The 26,698-nt window shown below is 40.5% G+C and overlaps 1 protein-coding gene across 4 annotated transcripts in view; it reads right to left on the reverse strand.

Moving 5' to 3' along the window:
* The window catches only part of ACACB (acetyl-CoA carboxylase beta), a 350,436-nt gene that overhangs the window by 211,209 nt on the left and 112,529 nt on the right, over positions 1–26,698 (reverse strand). For all 4 annotated transcript variants that reach the window (XM_053702123.1, XM_053702121.1, XM_053702122.1 and 1 more), the window contains 6 exons: positions 26,551–26,683; positions 24,960–25,098; positions 24,380–24,489; positions 24,062–24,143; positions 23,505–23,603; positions 22,530–22,639 (listed from right to left, as the gene is read on the reverse strand). In XM_053702123.1, the coding sequence (XP_053558098.1) occupies positions 22,530–22,639; positions 23,505–23,603; positions 24,062–24,143; positions 24,380–24,489; positions 24,960–25,098; positions 26,551–26,683 (673 nt within the window). The remainder of the gene's footprint in view (positions 1–22,529; positions 22,640–23,504; positions 23,604–24,061; positions 24,144–24,379; positions 24,490–24,959; positions 25,099–26,550; positions 26,684–26,698) is intronic.

Consider the following 26,698-nt stretch of genomic DNA (forward strand, 5'->3'; position numbering starts at 1 on the left):
AGGAATAATGCACGAAATTGGTTGAAGAAGGAAACCTTGCTGAACAAAGATTTTCTTAAGCAACCCTTCTAATTTTTTATCCATAGGATCTTTGAAAGCGCAACTGTCCTCTATTGGTATAGTTGTGCGCTTAGCAAACGTTGAAACTGCCCCCTCTACCTTAGGGACCGTCTGCCATGCGTCCCTTCTGGGGTCAACAATGGGGAACATTTTCTTAAATATAGGAGGGGGAACAAAAGGTACACCTGGCTTCTCCCACTCCTTAGTCACTATATCCGCCACCCTCTTGGGTATCGGAAACGCATCAGAGTGCACTGGGACCTCTAAAAATGTGTCCATTTTGCACAATTTCTCTAGAATCACCAAAGGATCACAATCATCAAGTGTCGCTAGCACCTCCTTAAGTAGAGCGCGGAGGTGTTCTAGCTTAAATTTAAATGCAATGGTATCAGGCTCTGCCTGCTGAGAAATTTTTCCTGTGTCAGAAATTTCCCCCTCAGACAGGCCCTCCCTCACCGCCAACTCAGATTGATGTGAGGGCACAACAGATAAATTATCCTCTGCGTCTGCTTGCTCATCCTCTGTATTTAAAACTGTGCAATCACGCTTTCTAGGAAAAGCTGGCAGTTTGGATAAAAAGGCTGCTAGAGAATTATCCATTACTGCTGCTAATTGCTGCATAGTAACAGCCATTGGAGCGCTAGATGTACTAGGTGTCTCTTGTGCGGGCAAAGCTGGTGTTGACACAGAAGGAGAGGATAATGAACTATCCCCACTACCTTCATTTAAAGAATCATCTTGGGCAACATCTTTAAATGTGACAGTACTGTCCTTTATCTGTTTGGACGCTATGGCACACTTCACACATACATTTAATGGGGGAACCACCTTGGCCTTTATACACACAGAACATAGGCTATCTGAAGGCACAGACATGTTAGACAGACTTAGGTAAAACTTTAATGCAATAAAAGTTATTTTATACAAAACCGTTACTGTCTCTTTAAATAATAAAGGTACACACTTTATTACTGAAACGTCAGAAAAACATCAAAAAAAATATCTGATTTTTATGAATTTTTCACCACAGTGTCTTAATGCTTTGAAAGTATTGCACACCAATTTTCAGACAAATTAACCCTTTAATGCACAAACCGGAGCTAATAATAGCAATTAACCAGTTAAAAACACTACAGTCCCATGCCACAGTCTTTACTGCGGCGTTTACCTTCCTTAGGGGTTATTCAATCAGGTAATAAGTCTCTCTCAAGTTCTTTTCCAAGCCTCTGGACACTCCACGTGAAGCTGCATGAACTGCCTAGTGAAAAGCAACTGCGCAACTGAAGCGCGAAAATGAGGCCTCCTCCCTCTGCATTCCAGAGTGAAGGGGCCTTTCTGACAAGATTAGGTGTCTAAACAACTGCCAGGCGTAATATAATTCCCCAAAAGTGTTTCAAAGTCTGAAAAACACTTAAAATGTCACATAAACATGTTAAAAAGAAATCGACTTAGCCCACAATAGTGTCAACCAGCATAGAGCCCAAGTTATAAGCCTTAATTCTGTCACTGAGTCTAAGAAAATGGCTTACCTATCCCAGAAGGGATAACTGACAGTCTTCTAGCATTACTTGGTCTTTTTAGAAAAATGACTGATCATACCTTAAGCAGATAAGCCTGCAAACTGTTCCCCCCAACTGAAGTTCTCTGGTTTCAACAGTCCTGCATGGGAACAGCAATGGATTTTAGTTACTGGTGCTAAAATCATAATCCTCTTTTAACAGAAATCTTCATCACTTTCTGTTGTAGAGTAAATAGTACAAACCGGCACTATTTTAAAATAACAAACTCTTGATAGAAGAAATAAAAACTACAACTAACACCACATACTCTTTACCATCCCCGTGGAGATGCTACTTGTTCAGAGCGGCAAAGAGAATGACTGGGGGGCGGAGATAGAGGGGGGGGCTATATGGACAGCTTTGCTGTGTGCTCTCTTTGCCATTTCCTGTAGGGAATGAGAATATCCCACAAGTAAGGATGAAGCCGTGGACCGGATACACCAATGTAGGAGAAATGGTTTTTATATACCGGCCAAATTTGAACCTGAATACATTTTCAACAGGAAAGCTCCCATAAAGGACTTTAAGTGTTAACTACCCGTTTTCAAAATAGAAACTGGGAGGTCTCCCAAAACTGACATATACAATAGCCTTTTCCCACCTCTTAAAGGGACACTGAACACAAAATTTTTCTTTCGTGATTCAGATAGAGCATGCAATTTTAAGCAACTTTCTAATTTACTTCTATTATCAATTTTTCTTCGTTCTCTTGCTATCTTTATTTGAAAAATAAGACATCTAAGCTTTTTTATTAGTTCAGAACTCTAGACAGCGCTTTTCTATTGGTGAATGAATTTATCCACCAATCAGCAAGAACAACCCAGGTTGTTCACCAAAAATGGGCCGGCATCTAAACTTACATTCTTTCATTTCAAATAAAGATACCAAGAGAATGAAGAAAATTTGATAATAGGAGTAAATTCGAAAGTTGCTTAAAATTTCCTGCTCTATCTGAATCACAAAAGAAAAATTTTGGGTTCAGTGTCCCTTTAAGGTTACAGTAAAAACAGAATTTATGTTTACCTGATAAATTACTTTCTCCAACGGTGTGTCCGGTCCACGGCGTCATCCTTACTTGTGGGATATTCTCTTCCCCAACAGGAAATGGCAAAGAGCCCAGCAAAGCTGGTCACATGATCCCTCCTAGGCTCCGCCTACCCCAGTCATTCGACCGACGTTAAGGAGGAATATTTGCATAGGAGAAACCATATGTTACCGTGGTGACTGTAGTTAAAGAAAATAAATTATCAGACCTGATTAAAAAAACCAGGGCGGGCCGTGGACCGGACACACCGTTGGAGAAAGTAATTTATCAGGTAAACATAAATTCTGTTTTCTCCAACATAGGTGTGTCCGGTCCACGGCGTCATCCTTACTTGTGGGAACCAATACCAAAGCTTTAGGACACGGATGAAGGGAGGGAGCAAATCAGGTCACCTAAATGGAAGGCACCACGGCTTGCAAAACCTTTCTCCCAAAAATAGCCTCAGAAGAAGCAAAAGTAACAAAGTTGTAAAATTTAGAAAAAGTGTGCAGTGAAGACCAAGTCGCTGCCTTACATATCTGATCAACAGAAGCCTCGTTCTTGAAGGCCCATGTGGAAGCCACAGCCCTAGTGGAGTGAGCTGTGATTCTTTCAGGAGGCTGCCGTCCGGCAGTCTCATAAGCCAATCGGATAATGCTTTTAATCCAGAAGGAGAGAGAGGTAGAAGTTGCTTTTTGACCTCTCCGTTTACCAGAATAAACAACAAACAAAGACGAAGTTTGTCTGAAATCCTTAGTAGCTGCTAAGTAAAATTTGAGAGCACGAACTACATCCAAGTTGTGCAACAAACGTTCCTTCTTTGAAACTGGATTAGGACACAAAGAAGGCACAACTATCTCCTGGTTAATGTTTTTGTTAGAAACAACTTTTGGAAGAAAACCAGGTTTAGTACGCAAAACCACCTTATCTGCATGGAACACCAGATAAGGAGAAGAACACTGCAGAGCAGATAATTCTGAAACTCTTCTAGCAGAAGAAATTGCAACCAAAAACAAAACTTTCCAAGATAATAACTTAATATCAACGGAATGTAAGGGTTCAAACGGAACCCCCTGAAGAACTGAAAGAACTAGGTTGAGACTCCAAGGAGGAGTCAAAATTTTGTAAACAGGCTTGATTCTAACCAGAGCCTGAACAAAGGCTAGAACATCTGGCACAGCTGCCAGCTTTTTGTGAAGTAACACAGACAAGGCAGAAATCTGTCCCATCAAGGAACTTGCAGATAATCCTTTTTCCAATCCTTCTCGAAGGAAGGATAGACTCTTAACCTTGTCCCAAGGGAATCCTGCAGATTCACACCAACAGATATACCAAATTATGTGGTAATTTTTCTGGTTACAGGCTTTCAGGCCTGAACAAGAGTATTAATAACAGAATCTGAGAACCCTCGCTTTGATAAGATCAAGCGTTCAATCTCCAAGCAGTCAGCTGGAGTGGGTCGAACGGACCTAGAACAAGAAGGTCTCGTCTCAAAGGTAGCTTCCATGGTGGAGCCGATGACATATTCACCAGATCTGCATACCAAGTCCTGCGTGGCCACGCAGGAGCTATCAAAATCACCGACGCCCTCTCCTGATTGATCCTGGCTACCAGCCTGGGGATGAGAGGAAACGGCGGGAACACATAAGCTAGTTTGAAGGTCCAAGGTGCTACTAGTGCATCCACTAGAGCCGCCTTGGGATCCCTGGATCTGTACCCGTAGTAAGGAACTCTGAAGTTCTGACGAGAGGCCATCAGATCCATGTCTGGAATGCCCCACGGTTGAGTGACTTGGGCAAAGATTTCCGGATGGAGTTCCCACTCCCCCGGATGCAATGTCTGACGACTCAGAAAATCCGCTTCCCAATTTTCCACTCCTGGGATGTGGATAGCAGACAGGTGGCAGGAGTGAGACTCCGCCCATAGAATGATTTTGGTCACTTCTTCCATCGCTAGGGAACTCCTTGTTCCCCCTTGATGGTTGATGTATGAACTTGGCCCTCGCTAGCTGAGGCCAAGCTTTGAGAGCATTGAATATCGCTCTCAGTTCCAGAATATTTATCGGTAGAAGAGATTCTACCCGAGACCAAAGACCCTGAGCTTTCAGGGATCCCCAGACCGCGCCCCAGCCCATCAGACTGGCGTCGGTCGTGACAATGACCCACTCTGGTCTGCGGAAGGTCATCCCTTGTGACAGGTTGTCCAGGGACAGCCACCAACGGAATGAGTCTCTGGTCCTCTGATTTACTTGTATCTTCGGAGACAAGTCTGAATAGTCCCCATTCCACTGACTGAGCATAAACAATTGTAATGGTCTTAGATGAATGCGCACAAAAGGAACTATGTCCATTGCCGCTACCATCAAACCTATCACTTCCATGCACTGCGCTATGGAAGGAAGAGGAACGGAATGAAGTATCCGACAAGAGTCTAGAAGTTTTGTTTTTCTGGCTTCTGTCAGAAAAATCCTCATTTCTAAGGAGTCTATTATAGTTCCCAAGAAGGGAACCCTCGTTGACGGAGATAGAGAACTCTTTTCCACGTTCACTTTCCATCCGTGAGATCTGAGAAAGGCCAGGACAATGTCCGTGTGAGCCTTTACTTGAGGAAGGGACGACGCTCGAATCAGAATGTCGTCCAAGTAAGGTACTACAGCAATGCCCCTTGGTCTTAGCACCGCCAGAAGGGACCCTAGTACCTATGAGAAAATCCTAGGAGCAGTGGCTAATCCGAAAGAAAACGCCACGAACTGGAAATGCTTGTCCAGGAATGCAAACCTTAGGAACCGATGATGTTCCTTGTGGATAGGAATATGTAGATACGCATCCTTGAAATCCACCTTGGTCATGAATTGACCTTCCTGGATGGAAGGAAGAAGTGTTCGAATGGTTTCCATCTTGAACGATGGAACCTTGAGAAACTTGTTCAAGATCTTGAGATCTAAGATTGGTCTGAACGTTCCCTCTTTTTTGGGAACTATGAACAGATTGGAGTAGAACCCCATCCCTTGTTCTCCTAATGGAACAGGATGAATCACTCCCATTTTTAGCAGGTCTTCTACCCAATGTAAGAATGCCTGTCTTCTTATGTGGTCTGAAGACAACTGAGACCTGTGGAACCTCCCCCTTGGAGGAAGCCCCTTGAACTCCAGAGAATAACCTTGGGAGACTATTTCTAGCGCCCAAGGATCCAGAACATCTCTTGCCCAAGCCTGAGCGAAGAGAGAGAGTCTGCCCCCCACCAGATCCGGTCCCGGATCGGGGGCCCGCATTTCATGCTGTCTTGGTAGCAGTGGCAGGTTTCCTGGCCTGCTTTCCTTTGTTCCAGCCTTGCATAGGTCTCCAGGCTGGATTGGCTTGAGAAGTATTACCTTCCTGCTTAGAGGACGTAGCCCTTGGGGCTGATCCGTTTCTGCGAAAGGGACGAAACTTAGGTTGAAAAGACCTATCCTGAGGAAGGGCGTGGCCCTTGCCCCCAGTGATATCAGAGATAATCTCTTTCAAGTCAGGGCCAAAGAGTGTTTTCCCCTTGAAAGGAATGTCAAGCAATTGTTCTTGGAAGACGCATCCGCTGCCCAAGATTTTAACCAAAGCGCTCTGCGCCACAATAGCAAACCCAGAATTTTTTCGCCGCTAACCTAGCCAATTGCAAGGTGGCGTCTAGGGTGAAAGAATTAGCCAATTTAAGAGCACGAATTCTGTCCATAATCTCCTCATAAGAAGAAGAATTACTAATAATCGCCTTTCCTAGCTCATCAAACTAGAAACACGCGGCTGCAGTGACAGGGACAATGCATGCAATTGGTTGTAGAAGGGAACCTTGCTGAACAAACATCTTTTTTTAGCAGACCTAATTTTTTATCCATAGGATCTTGGAAAGCACAACTATCTTCTATGGTATAGTGGCGCGCTTGTGTAGAGTAGAAACCGCCCCCTCGACCTTGGGGACTGTCTGCCATCAGTCCTTTCTGGGGTCGACTATAGGAAAACAATTTTTTAAATATGGGGGGAGGTACTAAAGGTATACCGGGCCTGTCCCATTCTTTACTAACAATGTACGCCACCCGCTTGGATATAGGAAAAGCTTCGGGGGGCCCCGGGGCCTCTAAGAACTTTTCCATTTTACATAATGGTTCTGGAATGACCAGATAATCACAATCATCCAAATTGGATAACACCTCCTTAAGCAGAGCGCGGAGATGTTCCAACTTAAATTTAAAAGTAATCACATCAGGTTCAGCTTGTTGAGAAATGTTTCCTGAATCTGAAATTTCTCCCTCAGACAAAACCTCCCTGGCCCCCTCAGACTGGTGTAGGGGCCCTTCAGAAACCATATCATCAGCGTTCTCATGCTCTACAGAATTTTCTAAAACAGAGCAGTCGCGCTTTCGCTGATAAGTGGGCATATTGGCTAAAATGTTTTTGATAGAATTATCCATTACAGCCGTTAAATGTTGCATAGTAAGGAGTATTGGCGCACTAGATGTACTAGGGGCCTCCTGTATGGGCAAGACTGGTGTAGACGAAGGAGGGGATGATGCAGTACCATGCTTACTCCCCTCACTTGAGGAATCATCTTGGGCATCATTTTTACTAAATTTTTTTTATGACATAAAATACATATAGTTAAATGAGAAGGAACCTTGGTTTCCCCACAGTCAGAACACAATCTATCTGGTAGTTCAGACATGTTAAACAGGCATAAACTTGATAACAAAGCACAAAAAACGTTTTAAAATAAAACCGTTACTGTCACTTTAAATTTTAAACTAAACACACTTTATTACTGCAATTGCGAAAAAGTATGAAGGAATTGTTCAAAATTCACCAAAATTTCACCACAGTGTCTTAAAGCCTTAAAAGTATTGCACACCAAATTTGGAAGCTTTAACCCTTAAAATAACGGAACCGGAGCCGTTTTTATATTTAACCCCTTTACAGTCCCTGCAATCTGCTTTGCTGAGACCCAACCAAGCCCAAAGGGGAATACGATACCAAATGATGCCTTCAGAAAGACTTTTCTATGTATCAGAGCTCCACACACATGCAGCTGCATGCCATGCTGTCCTCAAAAACAAGTGCGCCATACCGGCGCGAAAATGAGGCTCTGACTATGATTAGGGAAAGCCCCTAAAGAATAAGGTGTCTAAAACAGTGCCTGCCGATATAATCATATCAAAATACCCAGAATAAATGATTCCTCAAGGCTAAATATGTGTTAATAATGAATCGATTTAGCCCAGAAAAAGTCTACAGTCTTAATAAGCCCTTGTGAAGCCCTTATTTACTATCTTAATAAACATGGCTTACCGGATCCCATAGGGAAAATGACAGCTTCCAGCATTACATCGTCTTGTTAGAATGTGTCATACCTCAAGCAGTAAGAGACTGCACACTGTTCCCCCAACTGAAGTTAATTGCTCTCAACAGTCCTGTGTGGAACAGCCATGGATTTTAGTTACGGTGCTAAAATCATTTTCCTCATACAAACAGAAATCTTCATCTCTTTTCTGTTTCTGAGTAAATAGTACATACCAGCACTATTTTAAAATAACAAACTCTTGATTGAATAATAAAAACTACAGTTAAACACTAAAAAACTCTAAGCCATCTCCGTGGAGATGTTGCCTGTACAACGGCAAAGAGAATGACTGGGGTAGGCGGAGCCTAGGAGGGATCATGTGACCAGCTTTGCTGGGCTCTTTGCCATTTCCTGTTGGGGAAGAGAATATCCCACAAGTAAGGATGACGCCGTGGACCGGACACACCTATGTTGGAGAAATTCTAATTATGAAACCCCTTTGTTCACTCTGCAAGGAAAATACTCATTTACATGTGTGACATTAACCTTTTGTCATTAGAACCCATCCTCAGCAGTCAGTTTCCATATAAATGCCATATGTATCTTGGCAGGATGGACATACTTCTATAGGCACTTCAGAACACCTACAGTAAGTGTACAAATGTCCTGATATTATATTTAATTTTTCATATTTGATTGTATTTCTCACTTGCACTGTCATGATTGTCACTAACAGTACTGGCGTTATAATGTAAGAAATACAATCAAATATGAAAAATTAAATATTAAATCCTCCCATTTCTAGATGCGAGTTTTCCTGAAGATCCCCTTAGCTGTATATGATATCTTGTACTCATTACATTTACATATGTATATGTCCCTATACATATGTAAATGTATATCCTGTTGACTGTATGCAGTCTTTCCAATAAGGATAAATGGAGCTTTAATGAATTGAGAGCATATATGTAAATAAACCACTAGAATGTCTTCAGTGGCCATTTCATAATGTTTATCATAGTAGCAATCTAAAAGACTGTTTAGAAAAGCCCTTCCGAAGCCCTTCCGAAGACTCATCAAGTGTCTTGATGCCAAAACTGGGCTTGAAAAGTGAGTCAAAAATGTATTGTGATTGCAGAGCAGATTTCGTCTCTTTAGGATAAATAGATCTTTTTTTCTATCAACCAAATACCCATTTACGAGAATCAGCTGAAATCCTTTTATTTTGAACAAGCAGAAAAGAAAAACCAGAAACCTGAGAATACATGGCTCCCAATAGATTGTGCTCAAGGCCTTTTTATTTATTCATTCTACGGCTGCAACTAACGATTATTTTCATAATCGATTAATTTGCCGATTATTTTTTCGATTAATCGACTAATCGGATAAAAAGAGAATCAATAATAGTTTTCTATGTTTTAAATAAAATCCACATAATGAGTGTTACAAATATAAACTTCAGACTAAAACTTTACATTAACACAACTGTTTGTTCAATTTTTAAGCAGCAGAGCACAGTTTTATAATTAAACAAAACAAAACACAAACTGTTTGAAAAGAGGTAGAACTAGAAAGAGTTAGACTATCACTGTTAATAACATTCTGTTATTCACTCTTTCAGAAACTTTGCATTGAAATACAAAAATCTCAACATGTCCACATGCTCCTGGCTAAGGCTGGTTCTCTGTTTGCAGCTATATTTCCTGCAGCAGAGAAAAGGCTGTTGAGGTGTATAAGTAGGGTTTTGCCAATTTCACCAAAGTGGGATATTTATCTTTGTTAGCTCTTCACCAATGCTAAGCGTTTTCTACCTTGGCAAGGGGCCTCTCAATAAAGTAACCCTTGACTTCATTCTAACATAAAAATATCTTGAATATCTATATGCAATGGTAAATAACCAGCTATAAGGTTAGGGGAAATATCTAGTCCGCTCTAAAAATAATGAATATATACTTATAAAGGTTGAATCTGGTACATATTATCACAATTTATTAAAAATATAAAAAAACAATAAAAAGCGCTAAGGACTATACAGATACTCGTCGACTTACGACCGCGTTACGTTCTGACCTTCCGGTCGTAAGACGATTTGGACGTAAGTCGGACAAAATATATGGCATGTAAATAATATGGTCTATTGTGTGATGTGTTGGGCTGACATTTCATGATTAATAATAACAATAACACCAGAGTTGTTTTAAATTAAATTCCTTTACTAATACAGTATCATCACAGTATGAATAATAAAATAACCTTTACTGTACTGTACCTGTACTGTGCAAATAATAACATAACATTTACTGTGCAAATACTATTACTGTACTGACATTTACTGTACTGTACCTATACTGTACTGTAATAAAATAACATTTTTTTGTACTCTACCTGTAGTACTATGCAAATAATAACATAACATTTACTGTACCTGTACAGTAGTTTGCAGGAACTTTAACACTTATTTTACTTTAAACTTTTAAGAAAAGTAACTGAACTTAAATTTTTCTTTTACTGTACTTTTACAGTTATGTCATCAGAGTTACAGTATTATCATCTTGGTGAGTTGAGGCTGGAGGGGTTTCAGATGCAGTGTTCTTTTCAAAAAACATGCTGAGCTTTGTTTGACGCGTTTGTTTCTTTTTCTCCTCATAGATTTCACGATAGCCACGCACAGCTTCCTGAATTTGACGGTCAACCTTGTTAAATCTTTCAACATTCTGGTCCATGTTTTCAAAACAGGAGACAGCTTTATTTAGCAATGTAAAGCCTTCAGCCAACCCCTTTGCAGTGAATTTCTTCTCTGGCTCTTCTTCTTCTTTGTCTTCTTCCTCTCTCCTATTTTCCTCTGCAACTCTCTCTGCTTCCAGTTCTATTAGATATTCATTTGAAAGTTCTTTTGACTCATAATCTAACAGCTCTTCTACATCTTCCACTTCACATTCCAATTCAAGATTGTTTGCAAGTCTTACAATGTTTTCTCGAATTTCATCGAGCTCTTCCTCTGTTTCAAATCTCTCAAATCTGGTCACATATCGTTTTAGGCACTTCTTCCAAATTCCATTCATGCACTTTTCTGTTACATCCTCCCACGCTGCTGCAATATTTTTTATGCACTGAAGAATGTTATAACTTTTCCAAAAATCACGCAATGTTATGTCATCATCAGCATCTGTAGCAGCTATGGCTTGGGCGAATGTAGATCTGAGGTAGTATGCTTTAAACGTGGCAATTGCCCCTTGGTCCATAGGTTGAATGAGTGGTGTTGTGTTAGGTGGCATATAAACCACTTTTACATCAGGATTAAGGTCACCCAGGTGTGGTGGATGTCCAGGTGCGTTGTCTAAAATCATTAAAATTTTGAACTGGATTACTTTCCCTAAGCAATATTCACGAACTTGGGGAATGAAACAGTTAACAAACCAGTCTGTGAACAATGCCTGAGTCATCCACGATTTAGCATTTGACCGGTAATACACAGGCAGCGTGTGCTTATTAATGTTTTTAAATGCACGTGGGTTTTCTGAGCGATAGATAAGAAATGGCTTAAGCTTAAAACCAACAACGTTTCCTCCAAGTAACAAGCTTACCCGATCCTTGAATGCTTTAAATCCTGGCATGGTTTTTGATTCTTGGTGAATGTATGTGCGCTCAGGCATCCGTTTCCAGAACAGACCCGTTTCATCAACGTTGAATATTTGTTCAGGTAAATACCCTCCCTCTTGGATTAATTCATCCAAAGTGTCAATGAACTTTGCAGCGGCTTCTGAATCTGCACTTGCTGCTTCTCCTGAAACCCGCACATTATGCAGACTGAATCTTCTTCTAAAACGTTTAAACCATCCAGTGCTTGCCTGGAAATTCTCTTTGTAATCCTCACCAGCTTTCTCCTTTAAAGTCTCAAACAAACTTTTAGCCTTCATCTGAATTGTTAGAAGGCTTATGGGTGTACGTTTTTGTATTTGATCTTCTATCCACAACATTAATAATTTCTCCATTTCATGAATGGGCCCTTGACGTTGTTTTGTTATTATTGTTGATTTCATTGGTGCGGAACCTTTTACAGCTTCACGTATGCGTTCCTTGTCCTTAATGATTGTGGAAACTGTGGAATGCGACAGTTTCATATCACGGGCAATCGCATTCACTTTTTTACCTTCGTCATACTGCTTTATTACTTTCATTTTTAACTCCAAATCAAGAGCTTTCCTCTTCTTTGTAGCCTCTTTGCCACTACACGGTACCGGCCTTTTGGACTGCGACATGGTCAGACCCATACAAAGGCTGCTGCTTACAGTCACTTCTCATCACACACAAGCACCGCCTTTGTGCACACAAGCACTGTCTTGCCGATGGTCGTAAGTACCGCCTTTGCGACCGATGGTCGTAAGTACCGCCTTTGCGCACACAAGCACTGCCTTGCCCCTTTACGCACATACGCAAATAAGCATCACCCTCAGTGCGACCGATGGACGTAAGTACCGCCTTTGCGCACACAAGCACTGCCTTGCCCCTTTACGCACATACGCAAATAAGCATCACCCTCAGCGCGACCGATGGACATAAGTACCGCCTTTGCGACCGATGGTCGTAAGTACCGCCTTTGAGACCGATGGTTGCAAGTACCGCCTTTGCGCACGTATCGCCTCTTCAGTGCGACCGATAGTCGTAAGTACGGATGGCCGTAAGTCGCATAGGTCGTAAATCGACGAGTATCTGTATATCAATAACAGAAAAAAGCCTTACACATTTATTTATACAGTACATATAATCAGCAAGCAATACACTAATAATTGTGCAAACAGATAATAGTGCAAGGTGTAAACAACAAGCTTGGCATTATATCATGAAAAGCATAGTCCCAAATCACCAGATTTAATATAAACAATCCAAATGATGACTCTTATAGCTGGGTTGCACATAAGCCAGGGGTAGTTGTAAACGTATACTGTCCTGAAAACGTGAAAAGTAGACATCTGTAGACGTCCTTTAGGCTAAGGGCATAACCATAAAACACAATACCATATATGCAGGAGTTCATTGGAGTGAAGCAGCTGGTGTTGTGCACAGACCAACTAATTGCAAACCAACTTATCGATTAATCGATTATGAGATTCGTTGACAACTATTTTCATAATCGATTATTATCGATTATGACGATTAGTTGTTGCAGCTCTAATTCATTCTAATGATATATTCTTTTTAGTGGATTGTCCTAACGTTTTATGAACCTGTGGGTTTCTATTCCATTAGCTTTTAAGACCTCACCGATTTATTATTAATATTATACTTTATTTATTAAGGGCCAACATATTCCGCAGCGCTGTCCATGGATACAATTCATTTAAATAAAACAATACAAGACTTGTAAGATACAGGACAAAATTTACAAACACATACAGGAGGGATTGAGGGCCCTATTCCCGTGGGAACTTACAATCTAGAAGGGTAGGAGGTTGGGAAACAGGAGGTGAGGACTGCAAGATTGAGAAGGATGTTAATACAGAGTTAGATGAGGGAAATATTAGGTAAGTGAAATTAATTTATTATTGAGTTGGGTGGTAGGCTTCCCTGAACAGAAAGTCTTCAGGGAGCATTTAAAGGAAGAAAGATTAGGGCAAAGCCTGACAGCACGAGGGAGAGTGTTCCAGAGGGTAGGTGCTGCACGACAGAAGTCCTGCAGTCTAGCATGAGAGGAGGTGATAGTTGCGGATGCAAGGAGCAGGTCATTGTTGGATCTTAGTGGACGGGCTGGAGTATACTTGTGTATTAGAGAGGATAGGTAGAGGGGAGCGGCGTTGGTGAGAGTTTTGTATGTAAGGGTGAGAATTTTGAATTTAATTCTGCTGTGAATGGGGAGCCAATGAAGGGACTCACAGAGAGGTGCAGCAGATACAGTTCGACGGGAAAGGTGGATCAGCCTGGCAGAGGCATTTAGGATGGATTGAAGGGGGGAGAGGCGGGAAAGAGGAAGGCCAGCGAGTAGGTTGTGGCAGTAGTCAAGTCGGGAGATAAGGGAGTGGATTATTTGCTTTGTGGTGTCAGCGCTCAGAAAAGGGCGAATTTTAGAAATATTACGTAGATGATTGCGGCAGGATGTAGAAAGCAATTGGATATGGGGGATGAAGGATAAGTTTGAGTCAAATGTGACTCCGAGGCAGCGGACTTGGGGCGATGGGGAAATGGTGATGCCGTCAACAGGGATAGAGAAGTCAGAAGTCGGCGTAGAGCTTGAGGGGGGGATAAGAAGGAGCTCAGTCTTGGACATGTTAATCTTTAGGTGGTGAGAGGCCATCCAGGAAGAAATACCAGATAAGCAGTTGCTGACATGAGAGAGGACAGAGGGAGAGAGAGCAGGGGTGGAAAGGTAGATCTGGGTGTTATCAGCATAGAGGTGATATTTGAAACCATAACTGTTGATAAGTTTACCTAGTGAAGAAGCATAGATGGAGAAGAGTAGAGGACCCAGAACAGATCCTTGAGGTACTCCAACAGACAGAGGCATAGGAGAGGAGGAGTCGCCGGCAAGATTTAAAATTCAGGAGTAGTTAATGGCCTAAAGAATAGACCTGGGAGGTCTTGATAACTTATAGAATACAAAACCTCTACTTATGAATATATTGGCCCACCAAAAGGTATAATAATGTAACAAGAAACATAATTTATGCTTACCTGATAAATTTATTTCTCTTGTAGTGTAGTCAGTCCACGGGTCATCCATTACTTATGGGATTATATCTCTTCCCCAACAGGAAGTTGCAAGAGGATCACCCAAGCAGAGCTGCTATATAGCTCCTCCCCTCACATGTCATATCCAGTTATTCGACCGAAACAAGACGAGAAAGGAGAAACCATAGGGTGCAGTGGTGACTGGAGTTTAATTAAAATTTAGAACTGCCTTAAAAGACAGGGCGGGCCGTGGACTGACTACACTACAAGAGAAATAAATTTATCAGGTAAGCATAAATTATGTTTTCTCTTGTTAAGTGTAGTCAGTCCACGGGTCATCCATTACTTATGGGATACCAATACCAAAGCTAAAGTACACGGATGAAGGGAGGGACAAGGCAGGAACTTTAAACGGAGGGAACCACTGCCTGAAGTACCTTTCTCCCAAAAATAGCCTCCGAAGAAGCAAAAGTGTCAAATTTGTAAAATTTTGAAAAAGTGTGAAGTGAAGACCAAGTTGCAGCCTTGCAAATCTGTTCAACAGAGGCCTCATTTTTAAAGGCCCAGGTGGAAGCCACAGCTCTAGTAGAATGAGCTGTAATCCTTTCAGGAGGCTGCTGTCCAGCAGTCTCATAGGCTAAACGTATTATGCTACGAAGCCAAAAGGAGAGAGAGGTAGCCGAAGCCTTTTGACCTCTCCTCTGTCCAGAGTAAACGACAAACAGAGAAGAAGTTTGCCGAAAATCTTTAGTTGCCTGTAAGTAGAACTTCAGGGCACGGACTACGTCTAAATTATGCAAAAGGAGTTCCTTCTTTGAAGAAGGATTAGGACATAATGATGGAACAACAATCTCTTGATTGATATTCCTGTTAGAAACAACCTTAGGTAAAAACCCAGGTTTAGTACGCAGAACTACCTTGTCTGAATGAAAGATCAGATAAGGAGAATCACAATGTAAGGCAGATAACTCAGAGACTCTTCGAGCCGAGGAAATAGCCATCAAAAACAGAACTTTCCAAGATAACAGCTTGATATCAATGGAATGAAGGGGTTCAAACGGAACGCCTTGCAGAACGTTAAGAACTAAGTTTAAGCTCCACGGCGGAGCAACAGTCTTAAACACAGGCTTAATCCTAGCCAAAGCCTGACAAAAAGCCTGAACGTCTGGAACTTCTGCCAGACGCTTGTGTAGAAGAATGGACAGAGCAAAAATCTGTCCCTTTAACGAACTAGCGGATAAGCCCTTTTCTAAACCCTCTTGTAGAAAAGACAATATCCTAGGAATCCTAACCTTACTCCATGAGTAACTCTTGGATTCGCACCAATATAAATATTTACGCCATATCTTATGGTAAATTCTTCTGGTAACAGGTTTCCTAGCCTGTATTAAGGTATCAATAACCGACTCAGAGAAGCCACGCTTTGATAGAATCAAGCGTTCAATCTCCATGCAGTCAGCCTCAGAGAAATTAGATTTGGATGGTTGAAAGGACCCTGAATTAGAAGGTCCTGCCTCAGAGGCAGAGACCATGGTGGACAGGACGACATGTCCACTAGGTCTGCATACCAGGTCCTGCGTGGCCACGCAGGCGCTATCAGAATCACCGATGCTCTCTCCTGTTTGATCTTGGCAATCAGTCGAGGAAGCATCGGAAATGGTGGAAACACATAAGCCATGTTGAAAACCCAAGGGGCTGTCAGAGCATCTATCAGCACCGCTCCCGGGTCCCTGGACCTGGATCCGTAACAAGGAAGCTTGGCGTTCTGGCGAGATGCCATGAGATCCAGATCTGGTTTGCCCCAACGATGAATCAGTTGAGCGAAGACCTCCGGATGAAGTTCCCACTCCCCCGGATGAAAAGTCTGGTGACTTAGGAAATCCGCCTCCCAGTTCTCCACGCCTGGGATGTAGATCGCTGACAGGTGGCAAGAGTGAGACTCTGCCCAGCGAATTATCTTTGAGACTTCCAACATCGCTAGGGAACTCCTGGTTCCCCCTTGATGATTGATGTAAGCCACAGTCGTGATGTTGTCCGACTGAAATCTGATGAACCTCAGAGTTGCTAACTGAGGCCAAGCTAGAAGAGCATTGAATATTGCTCTTAACTCCAGAATATTTATTGGGAGGAGTTTCTCCTCCTGAGTCCATGATCCCTGAGCCTTCAGGGAATTCCAGACTGCGCCCCAACCTAGAAGGCTGGCGTCTGTTGTTACAATCGTCCAATCTGGCCTGCGAAAGGTCATCCCCTTGGACAGGCGGGGCTGAGAAAGCCACCATAAAAGAGAATCTCTGGTCTCTTGATCCAGATTTAGTAGAGGGGACAAATCTGAGTAATCCCCATTCCACTGACTTAGCATGCACAATTGCAGCGGTCTGAGATGCAGGCGCGCAAATGGTACTATGTCCATTGCCACTACCATTAAGCCGATTACTTCCATGCACTGAGCTACTGACGGGTGTGGAATGGAATGAAGGGCACGGCAAGCATTTAGAAGTTTTGATAACCTGGCCTCCGTCAGGTAAATTTTCATCTCTACAGAATCTATAAGAGTCCCTAGGAAGGGAACCCTTGTGAGTGGTAATAGAGAACTCTTTTACACGTTCACCTTCCACCCATGCGACCTCAGAAATGCCAGAACTATCTCTGTATGAGACTTGGCAGTTTGAAAACTTGACGCTTGTATCAGAATGTTGTCTAGGTACGGAGCCACCGCTATGCCTCGCGGTCTTAGTACCGCCAGAAGTGAGCCCAGAACCTTTGTAAAGATTCTTGGAGCCGTAGCTAACCCGAAGGGAAGAGCTACAAACTGGTAATGCCTGTCTAGGAAGGCAAATCTTAGGTACCGATAATGATCCTTGTGAATCGGTATGTGAAGGTAGGCATCCTTTAAGTCCACTGTGGTCATGTACTGACCCTCTTGGATCATGGGTAGGATGGTTCGAATAGTTTCCATTTTGAATGATGGAACTCTTAGGAATTTGTTTAGGATTTTTAAGTCCAAGATTGGTCTGAAGGTTCCCTCTTTCTTGGGAACCACAAACAGATTTGAATAGAATCCTTGAAAAAAGGTGTGTTAGGGTTAGCGCTAAATTAAAGCTTAAAAAGGGTGTAAAGATCGAAATTCTTTAAGAGTTATAAATATTTCTTATATAGTGATGTTCATAAAAACATTGTGTTTCATATTAAAAATTTTAATGAGAATTAAAAATACAAATAAAAATGGATGCCGGCATCAATTCTATATGGATAGTTAAATACAATGTATACAAATGTAACGTGGAACAATTGACAAATATATCAAAATAATTTAAAAGCAATTTAAACAGGTTTGAAATATTATACTTTAAAGGGAAAATAGCGATTATCACCGTGCATATAGGTGTTAGATATTTGCATTGATATTACCTTATATGCAGAGATTTGTGTATATTCGCTATTGCAATGGACCGGGACTCTCAGTGTTTAGTCCTGTATTGGTTATGTTTTTTTGAAACAGTTTCTATTTGTCGGCAGTTCTCTCAAGAGAAATAAAAGGTCAAAGTTCCAATTTTCGCTGCCGTATGATGTCCGTGTCCTGATGTTTGTGATGGCTTTGTGTGCGTATCATATACGCCGTGTCGAATGTCAGCGTGACAGTGAAATCTCTGTATTGTTGTGGGGAGATTTCTCCTTGTGGTTAGTTGCCTCCAAGCAGTTCCGGAGCAAAGTTGAAGAGAGGTAGATTGTTTACTGAGTCCCCGCTGTCTTATTTCACAGCGTTAGTATATAAGAAGGATAGTGATCAGATCATGGGTTAGGAATTATACTTATAGAACTGCACATGCTTATGATTAGTTCAAAGTACCCAGCCTACTGCACTATATCCGACTTAAATGAAAGTATCCAAAAGTAACAATGTTTCCAGTGAGCAAAGTTCTACGCGTTTCAGCCGCTTGGGCCTTTATCAGGATCTTGATAAAGGCCCAAGCGGCTGAAACGCGTAGAACTTTGCTCACTGGAAACATTGTTACTTTTGGATACTTTCATTTAAGTCGGATATAGTGCAGTAGGCTGGGTACTTTGAACTAATCATAAGCATGTGCAGTTCTATAAGTATAATTCCTAACCCATGATCTGATCACTATCCTTCTTATATACTAACGCTGTGAAATAAGACAGCGGGGACTCAGTAAACAATCTACCTCTCTTCAACTTTGCTCCGGAACTGCTTGGAGGCAACTAACCACAAGGAGAAATCTCCCCACAACAATACAGAGATTTCACTGTCACGCTGACATTCGACACGGCGTATATGATACGCACACAAAGCCATCACAAACATCAGGACACGGACATCATACGGCAGCGAAAATTGGAACTTTGACCTTTTATTTCTCTTGAGAGAACTGCCGACAAATAGAAACTGTTTCAAAAAAACATAACCAATACAGGACTAAACACTGAGAGTCCCGGTCCATTGCAATAGCGAATATACACAAATCTCTGCATATAAGGTAATATCAATGCAAATATCTAACACCTATATGCACGGTGATAATCGCTATTTTCCCTTTAAAGTATAATATTTCAAACCTGTTTAAATTGCTTTTAAATTATTTTGATATATTTGTCAATTGTTCCACGTTACATTTGTATACATTGTATTTAACTATCCATATAGAATTGATGCCGGCATCCATTTTTATTTGTATTTTTAATTCTCATTAAAATTTTTAATATGAAACACAATGTTTTTATGAACATCACTATATAAGAAATATTTATAACTCTTAAAGAATTTCGATCTTTACACCCTTTTTAAGCTTTAATTTAGCGCTAACCCTAACACACCTTTTTTCATAAATTCTTTTTTGATTAGTCAGGAGGTCTAATCATAAACACTGGGTTAAGTTTAAGGGAATTTTGAGTGTAGTATCTTTAAATATAACCCCAAACTTTCATTTTGAATAGAATCCTTGTCCGTGTTCCGTCCGCGGAACTGGGTGGATCACCCCCATTAGTAAGAGGTCTTGTACACAGCATAGAAATGCCTCTTTCTTTATTTGGTTTGCTGATAACCTTGAAAGATGAAATCTCCCTTGTGGAGGAGAAGCTTTGAAGTCCAGAAGATATCCCTGAGATATGATCTCTAACGCCCAGGGATCCTGGACATCTCTTGCCCAAGCCTGGGCGAAGAGAGAAAGTCTGCCCCCCACTAGATCCGTTTCCGGATAGGGGGCCCTCTCTTCATGCTGTCTTAGGGGCAGCAGCAGGTTTTCTGGCCTGCTTGCCCTTGTTCCAGGACTGGTTAGTTTTCCAGCCCTGTCTGTAACGAGCAACAGCTCCTTCCTGTTTTGGAGCGGAGGAAGTTGATGCTGCTCCTGCCTTGAGGTTACGAAAGGCACGAAAATTAGACTGTTTAGCCTTTGATTTGGCCCTGTCCTGAGGCAGAGCATGGCCCTTACCTCCCGTAATGTCAGCGATAATTTCTTTCAAGCCGGGCCCGAATAAGGTCTGCCCTTTGAAAGGAATATTAAGCAATTTAGATTTAGAAGTCACGTCAGCTGACCAGGATTTAAGCCATAGCGCTCTGCGCGCTTGGATGGCGAATCCAGAGTTCTTAGCCATAAGTTTGGTTAAATGTACGACGGCATCAGAAACAAATGCATTAGCTAGCTTAAGTGCTTTAAGCTTGTTCATAATTTCATCCAATGGAGCTGTGCGAATGGCCTCTTCCAGAGACTCAAACCAGAATGCCGCCGCAGCAGTGACAGGCGCAATGCATGCAAGGGGCTGTAAGATAAAACCTTGTTGAACAAACATTTTCTTAAGGTAACCTTCTAATTTTTTATCCATTGGATCTGAAAAGGCACAACTATCCTCCACCGGGATAGTGGTACGCTTAGCTAAAGTAGAAACTGCTCCCTCCACCTTAGGGACCGTCTGCCATAAGTCTCGTGTGGTGGCGTCTATAGGAAACATTTTCCTAAATATGGGAGGAGGGGAAAAAGGCACACCGGGTCTATCCCACTCCTTGCTAATAATCTCTGTAAGCCTTTTAGGTATAGGAAACACGTCAGTACACACCGGTACCGCATAGTATCTATCCAACCTACATAATTTTTCTAGAATTGCAACCGTGTTACAATCATTCAGAGCCGCTAATACCTCCCCTAGCAATATGCGGAGGTTCTCAAGCTTAAATTTAAAATTAGAAATCTCTGAATCCAGTCTCACTGGATCAGATCCGTCACCCACAGAATGTTCTGCAAATTGTGACACAGTATCGGACATGGCTCTCACATCATCAGCGCGCTCTGTCCTTAACCCAGAGCTATCACGCTTGCCTCTTAATTCTGGCAATTTAGATAATACTTCTGTCATAACAGTAGCCATGTCTTGCAAAGTGATTTGTAAGGGCCTCCCTGATATACTTGGCGCCACAAAATCACGCACCTCCTGAGCGGGAGGCGAAGGTACTGACACGTGAGGAGAGTTAGTCGGCATAACTTCCCCCTCGTTGTCTGGTGATAATTTCTTTACATGTAAAGACTGACTTTTATTTAAAGTAATATCAATACAATTGGTACACATATTTCTGTTGGGTTCCACATTGGCCTTCATACATAGTGAACAAACAGATTCATCTGTGTCAGACATGTTTAAACAGACTAGCAATGAGACTAGCAAGCTTGGAAAATACTTTTCAAATAAATTTACAAGCAATATAAAAAACGCTACTGTGCCTTTAAAAAGCACAAAAAGTTGTCACAGTTGAAATAACAATGAACCAAATTAGTTATAGCAACCACTGATTACCTCCCTCAAAATGAATTTTGAAGACCCCTGAGCTCTCTAGAGACGTCCTGGATCATGGAGGATGAAGTAGTAAGATTGTGACTGAATTTTTACTGCGCAAAAAAGTGCTAAAATAGGCCCCTCCCACTCATATTACAACAGTGGGGAAGCTCAGTTAACTGTTTCTATGCAGAAACAAAAGTTAGCCATGTGGTAAAAATCATGCCCCAATAAATTTTATCACCAAGTACCTCACAAAAAACGATTAACATGCCAGTAAACGTTTTGAACATACAATTTAAAAATTATGAAGTGTTATTAATAAGCCTGCTACCAGTCGCTTTTACTGCAGTTAAGGCTCATACATTACTTCAGTATTAACAGTATTTTCTGAGTCAAATTCCATTTCCTAGAAAAATACTTCAGTGTACACACACTCATCAGCCTAATACCAGTCGCTACCACTGCATTTAAGACTGAACTTACATTACATTGGTATCAGCAGTATTTTCTCAGTCAATTCCATTGCTTAGAAAAATAATTTACTGCACATACCTCGTTTGCAGGGGGGCCCTGCATGCTATTCCCTTTTTCTGAAGCTACCTCACTCCTCAGAATGTGCGAGAACAGCCAGTGGATCTTAGTTACGTCTGCTAAGATTATAGAAAACGCAGGCAGATTCTTCTTCTAATGCTGCCTGAGAAACAAACAGCACACTCCGGTGCCATTTAAAATAACAAACTTTTGATTGAAGAAATAAACTAAGTTTAAAAACACCACAGACCTCTCACAACGACCTATCTTTAGTTAGGTTGCAAGAGAATGACTGGATATGACATGTGAGGGGAGGAGCTATATAGCAGCTCTGCTTGGGTGATCCTCTTGCAACTTCCTGTTGGGGAAGAGATATAATCCCATAAGTAATGGATGACCCGTGGACTGACTACACTTAACAAGAGAAATAGAACATTTTTATCTATAGTTATCACTACTAAGTCTGCACAGCATTCATATCTAGGCTAACAGATATTATTGCTTTGTTTTAAACAGTAGAGATGGTGCAGAACAATTAACAGTATGTAGCAGAATCTCTGACAAATATTTCATTTGCACTCTCTCCTGTCATAGAGCCACGTTATTACCTCTAGTCCTTCATCTACGTCTTTCACACAGCCCCTCTCATACACCTCAAGTGGGACACAAACAATGTTCTGCTGCTGGGCATCTTCAGAGTTTACTTCTAGCTTCAGACCTAAATGAGAGATTAGTATTACTTCCATTCATAACTTTGTCCATCTAATACATGATTTTAAATACAGTCTGTCTAGTAAAAAGATACCAGTCGAACGCTAATCAGGTTGTTCAGTCTCCACTAATAAATGTTATAATATACCAGTTTTCACATGGAGTCTATTCATAGTTATTTGCAAAATGTATTATGAATTGGTTTATATATAGCTGAATATAGAACAGAACAAAACAAAAGAAAAAAGTTGTGAATTATTTTTTTTAAAGTAGTGAATTATTTTTTGTTCAGAAAATCTTCTCAACCCGACAGTGTTTACAATAATATTACCGTAAAAATTATTATTTCATATGCAGCACGCCAAGGTCAGATATTGGATTCAGGATATCCGTAGTTTATGGTATGTAACTATTTGGTCAAATTTATCCACGGAGTAGACTCTTTTTAGCTTTCTTTCTTATCAAAATAGGTAAATGCCATAATAGGGATAGGTGAAGTCGGTTTTCCTTTTGCAGATCTTAATAATCAGTCCCAACTATAGATCACTCCATATAACCACTACACTGCTGTTATGACAATTAGTTTAAATATAGCCTGTGTTTTATTCATTGTATCGTAATGGTATAAAATTATGAAAATAGATCCGCACCTTTACATGGCGAGTAGATACATTTGTTTTGTTACACAGACATCATATTTATATTACGCAGTGTTGCAGTATTCTTTTATAATAGACAACTCAGTGATGTCAGATTATGCGAATGTGTTGGATATTTTTTTTGTTATAAATAAAGTATTAAAAAAAAAAAAAAAAGATTTATTTTTTTTTCTCCCTTTTTAGTAAAAAGAATATTTATCCTGCTGCTCTTACCATCTCCACTCCACGAGAGCGTTGGGATTCCTACCGTCTGAGCGACAATTGTGGAAGCCACTTTGTCCCCTAATGCCCACATTGCCTGACTTGGAGGTCCTAACAAAGCAAGACATAGATAGATGTTTATTTTTTAACAACAGGTGCCATTTCATTTTTGGACTTTTCCTTCTGAAGAAATTATGAATTTCCCTATGATGCTATAAAAATAAATTGGTGCTATACCCTTTAAAAATACAAACATCATATTTAAAAATACACAAAAGAAAGGGTATTTCAAATTCCACAAACACACTTTTAAATAAAACATATTTGCTAAGTATTTCCAAACACTATCAAAATAATTCTAAATGCATCTAGAAGTGTTCTAATTCTGGGTGAACAACATGTACGCAAAGAACTGAAAACACTGACAAAAAATAAAATTAGCACATATCACATATTATTTGTACATTTGTATATTTGATGCTGCATTTTGATTAAATATTCTCAAGACCACTGTCATATATTTTAATCTCTCAAAACAATTTTCTGACAGCTAGCCAATAAATTATTACCCAAAAAAGCAATGTTCTGCTTCTGCAGGAGATCTGGAAGTTTGGGGTTCTCGGATGCATGCCCCCATCCAGCCCACACAGCCTATACCAGAGAAGGAACAAAAATACAGAATTAGAACACTGAGTAAATTATGACTGATCAACACGAGGGCTAAAAAGGTGCTCATACCAGATGAAGAGACCTGTGTTTTTCTCCAAGACCAGACAAATAGTACAGATGAATCCATTAAAATTGACCTTCTTGAATAAGCACAGGATCAACTACTCAAAATGGAATTCAGAGCTTAAAACACAGTGTGTGTGCCTATATGTTCCTACCTGGACTGGTATTCGTTTAGCAATGTCAACAATTAGCTCTACGTTGGCATAATTATTATTGTTGGCTCCTCCAGGAACTGGTACATAATGGTCAGCCATCTTGATGTATTCTGGGAAGTAAAGTTAAAAAAAAATACAAAAAAGAAAGTTAAAAGGCACAACTATACACATTTTGTTTTCTGTCAAATTTATGGTTAATTAACTCAGAAACCTTCTTTAACATAGCATTTACACAGATTATCCGACTTCCTCCATTCCCATCCCCAAGCTTCAAATCACATTCTTTAGGGTTTTTTTGTTTTGTTTTTTTAGGGAAAGCACTTCTTTACTATAAACTGTACATGTTTGTTTTTTCATTGCACGACACTTCTTCCTGCTATATAATTTACACCATACCCTCTAAAACACCAATCCTATTAGACCAATCTAACTGTATATGTATAGGAGTATTATTGGTGAACCTTCTTCTCTGTTTAAAATAAAATGTTAATATTAGCAAGTGATGAGCTTATGAAAAGTCTCTCCTCTTGAGTAGTATTTTTGATAGATGAGTGCTGTCATCAGTGATAATTGTATCTACCTGCATTGGCTTTGAGGTCCTCCGGTGTAACCATAACAACAAAGCGTATGGCCCGCTCATTCCTGAACATTTCGTACGACCACCTCCGTATGGAGCGCATGCACTTGACAGCAGCAATGCCATTGTTAGCTATAAGGACCTGATGATAGAGATAATATTTTAACCTTTCATTTGTAACAAACTTTGTTCAGAGGAATTTCCAAAAATAATAATAATTTGCATAACATAGAAAACTTTCAAAGCCTTGCAGAGTCACAAATGATGTAGGTTAAACCCTATAATACTTGTTTAAAAACATTACTTACAGGGAAAAAAAGTCATGATTCAGATAAAGCATGCAATTTAAAAAAAAACTTTTCAATATACAAACATTATCAAAACATGCACATTATTTTTATGCACACTTCCTGAGGCTCCGGCACGACTAAGTGTACAGTATATATGTATAGGCATTTTGTGGTTGGCTGATGCCTGTTACATGATAAAGGTGGAGGGAAAATTGGATTCAATTTGAGAGAAAATATTCTACTGCTAATTTCAAATTTAAAGTGCTATTTCATTGTCTTATTGTACATTTGTCAATTATTCAATTCTACTGTATTTAGTGGTCCTTAAATACTATTATTTTCATTTTGGTCGGGGTGTTTAAGTCTACTATGTTAAAGTTTCCATATAGTAGAAAAAAAAAAAGGAATGTATTTTTCTCAGTATCAAATGGAAAGCAAGTGTGAGGAAATTAATTTATCTTTAAAATATAAATCTAGTTTTCTCCCACACTCTTATAGCTTAACATCAGTACTGGTGGTTCAGTGGTAAAGCTAAACCACAAGAAGATTGTCATTCCCTTCTCATTCTTTCATTGCCAGTGGTGGCCTGACATTTAAAGTCATTGTGCAATGATGTCACATGCAATACGGGTGTAAAAACATCAACAGTTAACACCTGCTAGAACCATATACATATGTTTCAAAACCATGAGGAGTGAGGTTGGCCCTCTCTTGTCCCCTATAAAACAGAGGGATTTGAGGCTATTTCTTTTAAATGACTAGACCTATGTCTGCCCAGTAAGGTGGTTGCCATAGCTACAACAATTACCTCATAATTTTGGTCCTATTTTCAAAGTATAGCGACTTTAATGAAGACCGTATTAACCCCATCAAAGATATACGTACATCATAACACCACTCATTTTTAGGAGGGGTTCCCACCATTCAAATAAGGTACAGCTGCCAAATGTGTGTCATATTAGCAAGGATAACTGCTGCTAGCCTCATTTTGTTGTGTTGCTGATGTAAGGGCTTACTTGTTCATATATATTTCATCCCTGGTTCTGGCTGGCTACTAGATATTCTGGCTAGTTCCTATGTTTCACATACATTTGCTAACCCATGCTCTTATGTCTTCCAGGACAATTAACTGTGGCATCCATTCCTGTGATCTAAAATGAATCCAAATGTTGTTCCTTCCTTTTTAGTGGTGGGCACACAACCTCATTCTTATTGAGGGAAAGTATAATAACTCTTAGAGCTTGTTAATAATCCAGCAATGTATATGGAGAATACCACCCCATTGTGAGGTGAGGCTTCTGTACCTTATCAATGATGCGATTGCCACCAAATCTTGTCACAAACTCAGCCGGGGATGCAACAGTGAAGTCTCTTTGGAGGTCCAGCTTCTTGTGTTCCCGGCCTTTCTTTACAAGATGTAATCCTGACATGCTGGACCTAGAGGGTGGACAG

This window comes from Bombina bombina, chromosome 2 (genome assembly GCF_027579735.1).
Source record: "Bombina bombina isolate aBomBom1 chromosome 2, aBomBom1.pri, whole genome shotgun sequence".
NCBI lineage: Eukaryota > Metazoa > Chordata > Amphibia > Anura > Bombinatoridae > Bombina > Bombina bombina.